Below are 14,086 nucleotides of genomic sequence, written 5' to 3'. Positions count from 1 at the left end.
ACAATTTCACTGTCGGACGCAGAACCTCGGCCTACAGGGATGTAGAAAGAGAAAATTTCAGAGAAAACTCCGGAACCTGATTAGGGCCATCCGACAGGAGGAATCTATGAGTAAAGCTCCGAAGCCACTCTGATTCAGGGTAAAAAAATTTTAATACTTCGAGAGCGAGGGCCCTCAGAATAGAGGGATACGTATTACTTTGGTTACTTTTTGACACAGGTCGAGATTAATCCAGAAAGATTTCAAATTTATTGGATTTTGTAGTGGTATAATGTATTTCTCCCGCCTTCCTAGCGAGCCTTTGCGGTGTAGTGGTCTGCGCGCTGGACCGGTATTTCAGAGGTCCGCGGTTCGATTCTCGGCGAAAGCGTTCCTAAATTTTCATCTCTCTGGCTTCGAAAAAAATCCTAATGTTTCTACAGTGGCGCCGGAACTTAAAAGGGTGTTGGATGAGGATTCGCCACGCCTAGAATTTGGGCGATTGGGTTCCCTAAAAACCCCAGTCGCCCTTTAGAACGGGAAGTATATAATGTGTTTATCCCGCCTTCCTAGCGTGCCTTCGTGGTGTAGTGGCTCTTCACACTGGGCCGACATTCCAGAGTTCCGTGGTTCGATTTCCGGCGAAGGCGTTGCATATTTTTCATATTTCCTGCTTCAAAAAAAAAAAAAAAAAAAAAAAAAAAAAAAAAAAAAAAAAAAACCTAATGTCTCTACAAACTGATTCAAATGCCCAAGGGTACTACTTGCTTAATATGTAGATTCGTGTAATAAAGGTACCTGTGCTTGAGAAACTGTATCGTTATTGAACTTTTGTTAAATACCTGCATTTTTACATGTATGTCATTTGTATGTCTATATGTCGAAATTTTTTTTTTTTTGAGATTTTATTATATGGTATAGTTATAACTTTTTTTAAAGTAATAACAATAAATTTTAAATTCGAAGAAGCTAAATAATTGAATCGATTATTGTTGAAAGGGCATATATCCATATTTTGTCGATTTTTAAGTTTTAACGTTTTCTCATTCTACAAATATAAACGCACTTAAAGTTGAAGCGGCACACCTCTAATACAACTCTGTGTATAATGGCAAGCTGTCGAAGATGGTGTTTATAGTTGAAAGGGACCCATGCCCTTTTTCCACTTAACACCAGTGCGGGGCGTAATGCGGTCGTCGCAGGTGAAACCTTTCGCAGTTGTTGAAACCAATTGTTTCCTCTTATCGGGCAGTCTTTGTAAACATTGCATCATCCTTTGGCTTAGGTTTCTTCATTTTGATATGCCTATATACGATAACATATTCCGGCGTCAACAAAAGAAATTCATAATTTTTCGGATGATTGCACGGGTCAAACCCGAAATCATACCGTTTTAAGGTTCCTCTTAGCTCTTTATGTGATCAGAAAAAATTTTATTGTCAAGCAATACTTTCCTGTAAGGGGACATAGTTTGCCCTGTGATAGGACTTTCGGTGTTCTTTAACGTCACATTAGAAAAATGGATAGAGTATAGACACCAGCACAGTATAAGAATCTCATCTCTGAAAGCTGGTAAAATTTCAGCTATATTTCTGGGAAACAACAACATCATCCTAGACTTCAACAATTTGTGGCCAAGATACTTCAAAAACCAAGTTGTGCTTTTGGAGGTTATTACACAAAGAAGATGTAGAGGAGCAGAGCAATCTTTTAAAACATCCGATTGTTACTATATCTAGATGAAGGTGGGGTTTTTTATTTGACTATAACTCGTCAAATGGTTTGATTTAAAAAAAATTAAAATTGAAGAGACCGGAGGTAGAAATAGTTTTTCCCTCTGATGCAACCTATTCTGGGATGAATGCCTTTAACGTAAAGAAAATAGACGATTCAAAAACGTTATTCACTACATACCATAAGAATATAAAGAACTTTACAACACCATCACGTTACGGCCAACCTCTACAACTGCAGCTTCCGAAACAACTCTTAATTTTAATGTGGTTGGTTAAAATTATTTGACTATATTTTGGGTTTTAAATTGTTTCAATATTATATTCAGTATTAAAGATTTTTGACAAAAATAATACATTTCTGGGTGAGTGATTGCCATTTTTAATGGGATAAAAAAACGTATAAGCAGTTTAATTTTATTTGTGACATGTTTCATATTCAGATTGCTTCGAAATGCCTTTTTCGTTGAAATAAAGTAAGTAAGTCAAAGAAACATCCATATATATTATCCCTTTTAACCTCTTTATTATTGAAAGGTCGCATATCCACGAGATTAAAAATTACCTAGAAATTTTAAAATTGGAGTTAACATTGTAAAAAATTGCCTACAGCGTTATTTTGACCGCCTCTTTTTTTTTCGGGGGAGGGGGCGGGAATTGAAATATGTTGTATTTATTATATTTACTTTATTCTGGAAAATGTTAAAAGGTTTTTATTGCCTGGTATAAAATTTGCAAAAGTGGACATATGCCCTGTAAGATCTAACTCTAACTGTCCACATGCATTAAGTTAGATCCTACGATGAACCTGGCGAATTTTCGCACAGGCGTGAAATAAATACCAGCACAGAAGAAGGGTGAAAATAACCCTTTATTAACTCAAACTAAAATACCAGACAGCACGGGTTTCGTGCTTTGCAAAAACATCGTTCACTTGCGGCAATAACTTAAACGTAGACGAGAATACAAAATCAAATCGGAAAAATAAAACGAGTGCAAGAACGCACTTCAAAATTATAACCGGCGTGATACTAAACAGATAAGGCCAAAGGGCTTACTCGAGTTACCGCGAAATATCAACGAAACGTGCGCTAGGCTAGCGAAACACGCTCTGAATAAACTGAGATAATCGCACGTTTAAATAGCACTTCACTTAACTTAAAATTTACATCCTGGCGAGAGGGGAAGTTTGAGAAGTTGAGAACAGGAAAACTTAAAATAAATTTGTTATGCAAATTAAGAAAACCCCTACAGCCCTTTCAACAATAATCGATTCAATTGTGATAAGGTAAGGGTAGGGCTAGTATACTGTGAGCAATCTTAAAGAGTACAAAAGAGGAATTAAGCAAAAATGTTATGAATTTATGTTCACTAAAAGAGAGTAAAGGGAAATAATTTTAAAATAAAATTTAAATCTGAAAGTTTTCAGATTTTAAGTTACGTACAAAGGGGCGTTTATTTAACGTTTTGTGTATTACCTTTATTTATTAAATATCATGTTCTTTGCACTTAAACCATAAAATTCAGTTCAACAGCAATGACGCAAAACACTGTGGCCGCCAGACACTGTGGATTCTCGTAGGCAGACAGTAGTTACTAGTGCATTGAAAAGTCTGTATCATATGAATGTTTTCTTTTTATGCAGAAAATTCAGGCAGAAGATTAAGGGCTAGTTATGATTTTGTCAGAATTCTTCTTTCTGCGCATTTAAAAAAAAATAGTCCCTCAGAGACAAAGCCCCTTTGGACCAAAAGAAAATTTGAAAGATTTTAAATTACGTCCAGTAGGGCGCTTTTTCAACGATTTGTATGTTCCCTTTAATTATTAAATATCATGTTCTTTGCACTTAAACTATTAAATTCAATTCAGCAGCAGTGTCGCAAAATAATTTTAAAAATGATCGTATCTTTAGAATTTCCGATACACAATTTCGCGCGCTGGAGATAAAAAGCCCCCCCCCCTGTAGTGTGTTGCCATTGCTCGCTTTTAAATCGTTGAGTTTGTTAATCAAAAATTCGTTAAAGTTTTACAAAATATGAAGTCGAGAATAAAACAAATTTCAAATTTGGGCTTTCAGATGCCCATATTCGAAGTAAGATTTTGTCATTCAAAATTGGACGGCTCTAGGTACCATTGTTTTATCACAATACGAGAAACATACATACATTTATGCAGATTCTTCATTATTTAATTTCTTAAAACATAATACAAGGCGTTAGTACTTGGTGGCAACGATTTGAAAAGTGATACAGCCTTTTAAAGTTTTCAACGCAAAATCGCAAAACGAGAACAATAGTCCTTCAGGGACAAAACCCCTTTGGATTAATAATAAAGAAGTTGTTAAATGTTACAGAAAATAGAACTCACTTAAGTGAGCTTTCTTGAGACTTGGAAGCTGAAGTAGGCCCGTTTTGTTAATAAAAGAGATAGATAATCATTTTTTATATGTGTGGATTGTTTTTGTTTTACATATTTTCTGGACTCGGTCCACTTTAAACTGAGAATTATTATTAGTGGTAGTAGTAAGCTTTTATGCTTGTTTATAATTTTAATGCTGCAATTTTCAAAAAAAAAAAAAAAAATGTCTAACTCGGCTTGTGGAGTTTCAAAATTTACTTATGTTTTTGTTTATGCGTATGTTAAATTGCTTGTATTTGCAGGTTTTGGTTTTGGGCATGGTCTACTCAAAATAATATTTTACGCTTTTTTAAAATTTGTTCAAGTTTTTGATGCTGTGATTGTGCAAATTGTTTGCACTGCTAACTTGCTTTCATTAATCGTTTTTTTAGATCATTTTAAGTTTTAAATTTCTTTCATTGCATCAATTACTTGCAGTTTGCTAGTATACTTCTGGTATTTGGTTCTTGCATATGTTTATTCCAAACTGATTATGGAATGATTTTTAAAATTATCTGTCACTTGTTGCTGCTTTCAGCTCATGATAGGATTAGGTTTTGAATTGCATTTTTATTTCGTATTTTTTCGTTTTATACACATATATACGCAGACCAACACATAAATATACAGGGTGTTTCAGCAAATCGGTTACAAAATTTGGGAAAGATAGATTACACTTAGATGATGGAAAAACGCGTAGCAATGTATGATAGCGAACATTTTCCTGGAGCGGTAGTTACGACACAAAACACAAGAAAAGAAGGACGCGAACAGGGTGAGAATAATGTTTATTATGTTTAGTGCAGCGGAAACCAAGGAATAAGAACAAAACAGACGATCGTCATCAAAGAACATGTTTGAAATTACGATCCGGACCGTGATGCAGGAACTGTAAGTTATGCATCTTCCATGCGTGATACAGATCTTTCATGCACCGGAGGTCTGAGGCTTGCATCACGGTCCGGGGACGAAATTCCGAACACCTTCTTTAATGACGATGGTTGTTTGTTTTTGTTTTATTTGTTAGCTTCTACTGTATTAAACAAAATCAAACATGTTTTATCGCAGTATTCATGTCTTTCCTTTTTTGTGTTTTACCGCGCCAAGAAAGCTTTTCCGACCCTGTATTGCTATGTGATTTTTCATCGTTTAGGCGGACTCTGTCTCTCCTGAAGATTTATAAGCGATTTGCTGAAACACCCTGTAATGTTTTAATTATAAGTTTGGTTTTTTTTCGTTCTGGTGGAAATGTTATGGCGATCACTTGATGGATAGATTCGAAGCAATTGTTCTGCTTGGCGATTTTACGGCAAAATACGGTATTCCTGCAGAAATTTTACCGTAGTTTCTTCCATTGCAGGCAAATTTCATTTTCTTCCATTACAGGCTAATTTAATAAGTGTGTATTTAAAATTAAGTCAAAGGCAATAAATATTATGATTAAAAACCGTTGGAATCTGAAATTCATCAAATTCAACATTCGAAAATGGCCGCATTGCTGATTAAAAATGAATTCTTATGCTCATTTTCACGAGTTCTACGCGTTTTGAAAATTTGGTGGCTACTAACTTATATGGTTTCACGGTTGGCGTAAATACGTCTAACCGTGAAAATGCATTTCTAAATATAGAACCATGAGCAATAAAATTTTCAGATTATACTCATATTCAACGGAAATATTCAGAGAAATCTCCTACGAATAAATTGAATTATATTAGCTCTAAAATGCTACAAAATATCCGAAATTTATTTCTAGCTTTCGTAGGTTTTGATATTTGTTCTGTCTGTTGTATGACGGTCTTCGAGACTGCATTCGATCTGATTTAAAAATCTTCTAAACTATGTGTACTAACGGCTGCAATTGTTGATTGTAACGGCTGCAATTGCTATAATTCATGATTACAGAAACTGTAGATTTGGAGTATCTTTACATTGTGAATTTTGGCATTTATTGTATGAAAATTATTATTATTAGTTACTCTTACTCATTATTCTTGGTGTTTTGCGTAAAATGAGTAGGTCGAATTAAAACAACTTCCTATAAAGTTATAGCTTTTACTAAAATACCCAAAAATGAAAAAATACAGTTTTGTATGAAATATTCTTATCTATCAGCTATGAAACAGGCAAAAAAAATGCTGATAAAAATTTTCTTTTTCTTTTGTTTCTTTCAAGTTTTTAGAGGGCATTCAGTGCCTTGCATGAGGTGAAATAACAGAATGAATAAAAATTCAAAGATTTATAGTTTATTTTCATAATTTATTTAATTGAGGTTTTTTTAAACTGATGAGGATGATAAAAGATGCACTTACACCATGAAAAAGAGAACTTGCTTTCTCAATCGAATTTTCGTATCTGCGAGATTTAAAAATTATTTTTCCAGTCACGATTTTCAGAACATCAAAATATCATTTTTCTGAGTGAACGCATAGAATGCGAAAAAGAACGTTTTCTCATTTCTGGTTAGCATTAAAGGATTTGCTGTTGAAATGGCCGACTTAAATAAGTCGTTCGCTTGTTTAACAAGATTTTCCTCTCTCGGTCTCTCTCTTCTTTCTTTCCTAGTTCTGATGTAAAGCACCAATGTAGTATTTTAGGACTTGCTTAAACAGAAGTTTGTTCAAACAAAGTGCGTGGTGTATGCATTAAAGTTCTGCATGTCATTTACTTCCTCTGAATTGATTGTGATTTTCTTTAAATATTTTTCAGCTAGCTGAAATGTTTTCTATTAGTTCTCGAAAACTTCAGGCTGTTTCATATTCCATGAAAGTAACGAACATTAAATTAACTTTATAAATGAGCAGTACTTCGGCTGTGATAACGCAAATCAATATTCTTACTTACGAGAGTATACGTTATATCAACCGAGAAATATTGGACATTTCTTCCGTGTTTATGAAAATAATCTTAAATCTCCATCCTCTATCTTCTCTCCTCAGCTTAAACATGAGGACACAGCGTATGATAAATATGTTATTCAGGTCGGAACACGAAAAAGAAGAGAAAATGTTGTGCAGTTAATCAAAAAGCATTAACCTTTGGGAGCTTACATTGACACTAGCGGCGGTAATTTAAAGCAGCGTATGAAACGTGGGCGGAATGGAAGTAATATTATTTTGGAGTACTCGACTTATCGTCCGCCATTTTGTATCTCGGCGTTGTTCATTTATGTTCTCCTCTTCTGTAAAAGTAGGGCATTTGAATAGGTCATCAGCATTGAAAACCTCCTTCACTACTTAGTGATATTCTTAATTTTTCTTCGTAATCATGTAAGAAATGTTTTAAGCTAAATTTCCGAACGGATACTTTTTTGTCCAGAAATAATTTGTTATTGCTAACTCTGAATTTAAATTTTACAATTGTTATTGTCTGCCATAGATCAGTTTATATTTTATGACATAGAGTTAACTCTCTAAAATACTATCTCAGATTTGCCAAATTCACTTTCATAGCATATCAGTTCACTTGTTCAGCCTGCGATTACGTCAGTCACTAAATTATGAACATAGTTTAACGCTAAGACAGCTCGAGGCGTAGGCTGCCTAAGGCTTGAAGACTCTCATTTTTGAAGGTCGCGAGCAAAATCTTTTTTTTTTTACAAGCTACTTTAAATAAGAGTATATTTCGCCATTTACAATTATTAATGTGCTTAATTTACATACGACGCCAAAACCCCACTGATCGCATATGCCACCGAAAATGCTGTATCCGGACTTGCGTAGTTTTAATTTGTTAAAATTAATATGCAGCTATTTGATAATGCAATTAGTTTCGACTTATATGTTGTAAATAATGGTGTACTGAATTTAAGCTTTCTTGTAATACGGAATTCTGCTATTGCTGTCATAAAAGTAATTTCCTGAACGTTTTCTTCAATACGTACTGTTGCAATCAGTAAATAAATCGCTGTGGAAAAACATATATTTCATTAGGATAGAGAAAATTTAAATATTTAAAATAAATTCAGTTAACGAATCATGATCTCCATCTATAAAATCATTTTAAAATTCCTAAACTCAACTCTCCCACACTTTTGTTATAAGCCAATGTACTATGTAGCGCATTCATTTCTGTGCTGTATTTCCGACAGTTATAGGATTACATTGAAATTAATAATATGCGTACTTGGCATATGAAACGACAAATATTTGAAATAAGTCATTAAATTAAGCATCGCAAAAAAAAAAAAAAAAAAAAAAAAAAAAAAAAAGAATCTAATATTTTTTGTACATCAGTAGACTGTACCTAAATAAAGAAAACCACATACAACTACCTGGGTTGTAGAATAAAGAAATAAAATAGAACTCTCATGTTACAAGCATGCGGTATTTTTCTTCAAACATTACTAAAAATTTTAAAATTATGTGAACTGTTATTATCTCTGCTGCGCAACACTGTAAATATTTCAGGGTGATTTAAATTCGCTAGAATGTTTTGCATTTTGGGCCGAAAAATCAATCCGAAATGCCTGTATTATATCGAAATTAATGACAACATTCTTTAGGTTCTTTGAATTTATTTCGAGGGCTGGTAAATGTTTGTTTGTCGACAGACACAAGAACACTACAGCTTAACACGAAACGCCATGTCAATAAGCGGTGACTGACCCTATACTTTCCGTTCAGACCGCATTAGTCACCGATCACTAACAATATACTTTTTGTTCAGACCGCGCCTGTCACTGTTGACTGACGATATACAATTTAAAAAATTATATTCTATCAGATCCACAATCTCTGTATTGATACACCAGCTGTATTCTTACATTACCTTCTATCTAATTCTACACAAATTTCCAGCCTTCGGCATATGAGTGAAATCGCATATTGTAAGCTAAACGGAAAGCAAGACAAAGTAGGCTTGGCGCCTAGCGTATGAAGCAGCCGCAAGAAAGTTTTGATTCTTGTTTAATAACAGGTTAAAAACAACTTTTAAAATCCATTAGACAGATATCCACCTAATTATAAATCCATTAGGCATAAATTGTACGTTTCTGAACTCCCGAATTAGCAATGACTAACGTGGAAGCAATGGCTTTTTATTTGGATAGGACTTGTTTTTGATTAGTGAAAAGGAGATAGGAATTATGTCGTGTGAATAAAACAGTAATATTTAGTTTAAGGTGTTCGGAGAAAATAAAATAATCCTGCTGAATACCTATGGAAGAGTATTTACTAATTAACAACCTAATCATTTTGGAGTTCTTTAATGTGTAAATAATCTATTTATTCGCCGCTGTGCAAATGAGATTGCTGCTGATAAGTATTATCTTGTTTTCAGACTCCTTACTTTTGGCCGTCCAACTGCTGGGAGCCCGAAAATACGGACTACGGTAAGTTAGATGTTGTACGTTTTAGTGAATATAAAAATTGAAGCAAAATATATTCGAATCTTTTTATCATGTATCAGTAGTGTCCAACACTGAAAGTAAGATCATCAAACCTACGCCTTTAAAGTTTCGAATATTTCTAAAACCCGGGAAAGATAGTTTTAGAACATACATATATCATCTGTTTTAAATTTTATATTTGTTTCTCAATACGATGGATTTATTTCCGAGAAAAAAATTTAGTAAATATCTAAATATAAGAATTAAACATTTGTTCTCGAATATACAGTTGTGTTTCCAAATTTAAGAGTAAATTCTGTTGTATATTACAAGAAAGTAAAAACATTGAAAATGCCGTTTAATTAATGATAATTATGACGAAACGTTCGGAGAATTTTGTCCTGTTATCACAAGACCCGAGATGAGCTTATTAGTCACATTGCAAACAAATTTGAAATGTAATAAAGAGATATATGCAACAGAAACATTTTAAGAACAGGGAGGATGAGAGCTGTCGTCCTTTACGTCCTTATCGATTACTGTTTATTAAAAAAAAAGCTTATTTGGGACGAAATTAATATTAATTTCCACGCGTTTAGTCGAGCAGATTTAATTTGGTACGAAATTTTTCCAAGCACACAGAGCATTTCCCGTTTGTGTGGTATGGGCAAGCCCTTAAACAACTATTTACTTCTTGAAAGTAATATGCAAATAACTAATCATACTGAAGCCTACTACTGAAATACTTTTATCTGTATCGTTCTAGAAATGAATTATTTACGGATTTAAGCAGAAAGATAAGCTAGAATTATCCTATAGATTACATATTTGAAAACTAAACAATAGTTTTTCAACATAATATAGCAGATAATTCTTTTATAAAAACTCATTTTATTACTTGTTGCTTTTCCTTTATTAGGTGATAGCTGTACATTTTCCGTAAAAATTTAGGTGAAAACTACGTTTAACACTACACCTTCATTAAAATTATCATAAATTTTCATGAACTCTCTCTTGAATAATCTGTTGAGAAAAAGTGCGTGATAATTATTGCAGGAAGTTATTGGAATAAAGAAAGAAGGCATAATTGTTTTTCCGATTCCTTATATAAAAACTGCACGAGCCAAAGAAACGTAAACCAAAACCAAAGAAGACGTACAGGTTTTATATAGAATTTATTATGCGCAGTTCAACCAGAATTCCACGCAGAGTAGTCGTAAACAGCTGGAGATCATCCGTATGGGCAGGTATCCCCCCCTTCGAAATCTCTGAAGAAACCCTCCCTCCAAACTACACTGCCTTGGTGGGTCAAGTATCGATTTGTCTGGTAATCGCGTGTTTTCCTTCCGTCCTTTCGTGATGCGAAAATTGCCTCAGTTTTTAAATATAGATTGACTTGTTGTTTTAGATTTCGAAATCTTGGGACTCTTATGAAAGGTAGCATTACATAGTGTGTGCAATATTACTCGCCTAAAGCATACAGCTGTATGCAGGCTTTCTTTACTTTTTAAAGCTACTTCCACCTTTTTTTTTCATTCCTTTTTAATAACTCATATGCTTTGCTGTCAAACTGCAAAACAAATAAATATTTGTCGTTTAAATATGTAGCTGTTTATTTATTGATATTATTTTGCTGAAATGATTATATCATTTCATAGAAGGTAGGTTATGTACTATGTACCCCGATAGTAGAGGAACTAAGAACCCCCCCTTCTTCTACTCTAACCTCCTTGGTTTTTTTCACTGCACCAGAGTTCTAATCTTTGAGATTAAAACTTTTAGCTATTTATACGTAGATTTAACAATTATAGAAGTCTCAAGATGGTTGAATATTTGAAGACAAACATCTTTTCTCCATTATAAACAATTTAAAGAGTCTAAAGTTGTTTCTAAGAAGATATGATAAGACTTGGAAGAAAAACAACTGCTTCTGAGGTTAGTTTCTATCCGTAACCGTCATCGCAGTAGGGGTTTGACGATTTCAAACCGCCAAAAGAATTTTGATGTCACTGTAAATTTTATGCAAAAAAACTAATGAGAAAGAGATTTATATCAGAAATCCAGTACTATTTCATTTGTCTAACAACAGAACGGGGCTCTTCAGAATTGGTATTATATATGGCATAACATCAATTTTAAATCAGTTCAGCTGAGGATGATGGTTCGGTAAAACCATCGAAGCTGGTCTGTGAAAATTTGAAAATATAAACGCTAATTTTTTTGTTGTTTGACATCTAAATTAATATATATTCGGCGTATTATTTTATCTTAAAGTTTCCATCTCCTATGCGTTTTTTGTCTTGTAAAATATAAATAGAAAAATGCATAAATGCGTCATCATTGTAACTTAATCTCAATTATACACCTTTACTACTTACTTAATCTTTTAAAGTGCAACTTATAAACATGCGATAACTCAATTCTTTGGACTTTCGTGAAGAAGCAAAATTTCATAGACATTAAATATTTCTGAAACAGCAAAATATCACGTCTTAGCAAGCTATCTCAGTCTCTACATATTTGTGATTTCATTATAACGCCTCTGCATCACTTTGTGCTACACATAATTAAAGAAAATAATAAAGAATAAAGCATGATATTCATCTGATGCTAAATTGGAATCTAAAGGATCAATTTTCAGGTTTTTCTTTTAAGGAGTTCACTGCATTATGAAATTAATTTCTTTCCTCATTGTAGCCGTCTACCTGTGCAAACGCACTATGCAGAACAAGACGCGCTTGGAATTAGCAGACTACGAAGCTGAAAATCTAGCGCGTTTGCAGAAGATGTTCTCGAGGAAGTGGGAATTTATTTTTATGCAAGCCGAGGCCCAGGCTAAGTAAGTTTGTTAGACTATAAATCTTGTAGATTTTGTCATTAAATTCTTATAAGATTTTTAAAAGACACTTTAATGAGAAATGTATTTATTTAGAAGCCCCTATTTTAAACTTAGATTTTCTAGGAATGCTAAAATTAGAAATTTTGTAAATCAGTTTTAAATGCTCTCGAAATATTATTCCTTTTTAAGGATGAAAGAGGTTTGTATCATATGCTTTTGAAGTTTTTAGCGCATATTTCAGATCCTCCTTTTACTTTTTGATAGATTTTCAAAGGATAAGGAAGTATTTACTGATCAAAACTGTCTTCGCAGAAGGCCTGCATAACTAAAGTTTCTTATATTTTTACTTAAAGATGTCTGCCACTTTATCAAAATTATCGCAGATCCAAAGCCTACTACTATAATTATTCATTTCTTGAAGTAAAATCGCGAGTCTACGACCGACCGTTTAAGAGATATTTATTCGTCTTTAGACTTTTAATTGTTTTCGAACTCCTTGGATTTTGAGATAATGATCTATATAAACAGTATAAAAACAATTATTAAAATGCATTTTATTTTCTTTTTCTCTTTGATTTGAAAAACGTCTTTTAACACTTCATAATATTTTAAATTCCTGTATTCTTTTCAGGGTGGATAAAAAGCGGGATAAGTTAGAAAGAAAAGTTCTAGATAGTCAAGAGCGTGCCTTCTGGGATGTCCATAGGCCAGTGGTAATAATATATTTTCATGCATATTCTTTGAAATTCATAGTAATTTCCTTCAGCAAATTATATTAAAATTCAGACATTTAAGCACTAGATCCAAAAACATTAATTTTCGTAATATAAGATTTTTGACAAATAAGAAACTTAAATTCAATTTTTAAAACACTTTCGATAGGTTTTCAAGAGCACTAAGTATTCTATGCATAGTTTTCATTATGGTATTAAATTGAATGTCTTCCAGTTGAACTGTATTTATTAACTTTATTTGTATAAGTAAAACGATTGTACTAAATCACAATGGGCAGAAACAAATTTTGCAGTATCTTTCAAACATACATGACTAATCCCTTTGAATTTTTATTAGTTCTTCTTGCGGACCGGCACCGGTCCGCAAGAAATATTTGCCGGTCCGCGAAATATCCAGCTATCTGTCCAAAAATTGTGCCTATGGGTCGAATTATTAAACTTACCGGTCCGCGAGAACGTACCGAAATATTTTACCGGTCCTTGGAGTTAATCCAGTTGAGAAACACTGATCTAGAGCACCCCAAGATGGTATGGGAAAGGGTGAGCGGCCACACAAACCTCTCATACCAGCCGTCGATTTAAAATACAGTGTCATACAAGGGCCTTGGTAGATAATATTAGTAGGCTTGGTGGCTGTGATAATAAGCTTGGTAGATAGTAAGCTTTGCTGTATGAACCAAAGTAGTATTGTGGCAATACTACTTTGGTTCATACAGCATGTTGCAATTAAGGTACATATTACATAATATTACATATAATGGTATATTACAAATGAGGTACATAGTACATAATCTTACATATTCATTACATATACAAGACATATACAATTAAAATGTACATTACATTTATAATAAAGTAATTTTGATGACGTGCATGGGAATATTTTAGATACAGAAAGTTATACTAAGATTTATATATGATCCAAGGCAATATCATGTTTTATGACAGGTATATTATGCATATTACACATTAGTTAGATTTAACAATTTTGATTACATACATTATACTAAATAAAAAAGCATGGCCTAGTATGGTAATATAGTATTACATTGCTTTGTAACTTACTATAGTAGGT

General features: G+C 33.2%; 1 protein-coding gene across 1 annotated transcript in view; it reads left to right on the top strand.

Moving 5' to 3' along the window:
- LOC118193625 (regulator of G protein signaling 7-like) overlaps window positions 1-14,086 on the top strand; it is a 280,378-nt gene that overhangs the window by 160,909 nt on the left and 105,383 nt on the right. Inside the window, exons 5-7 of the mRNA XM_085823737.1 lie at window positions 9,390-9,441; window positions 12,136-12,277; window positions 12,909-12,990. Coding sequence (XP_085679863.1) covers window positions 9,390-9,441; window positions 12,136-12,277; window positions 12,909-12,990 — 276 coding nt within the window. The remainder of the gene's footprint in view (window positions 1-9,389; window positions 9,442-12,135; window positions 12,278-12,908; window positions 12,991-14,086) is intronic.

The sequence above is a fragment of the Stegodyphus dumicola genome, chromosome 9 (genome assembly GCF_044657685.1).
Source record: "Stegodyphus dumicola isolate Sdum_Otavi_A_Nest chromosome 9, ASM4465768v1".
Lineage (NCBI taxonomy): Eukaryota > Metazoa > Arthropoda > Arachnida > Araneae > Eresidae > Stegodyphus > Stegodyphus dumicola.
The sequence above is the reverse complement of the archived record's forward strand: the minus strand, read 5'-3'. Positions and strand labels throughout refer to the sequence as shown.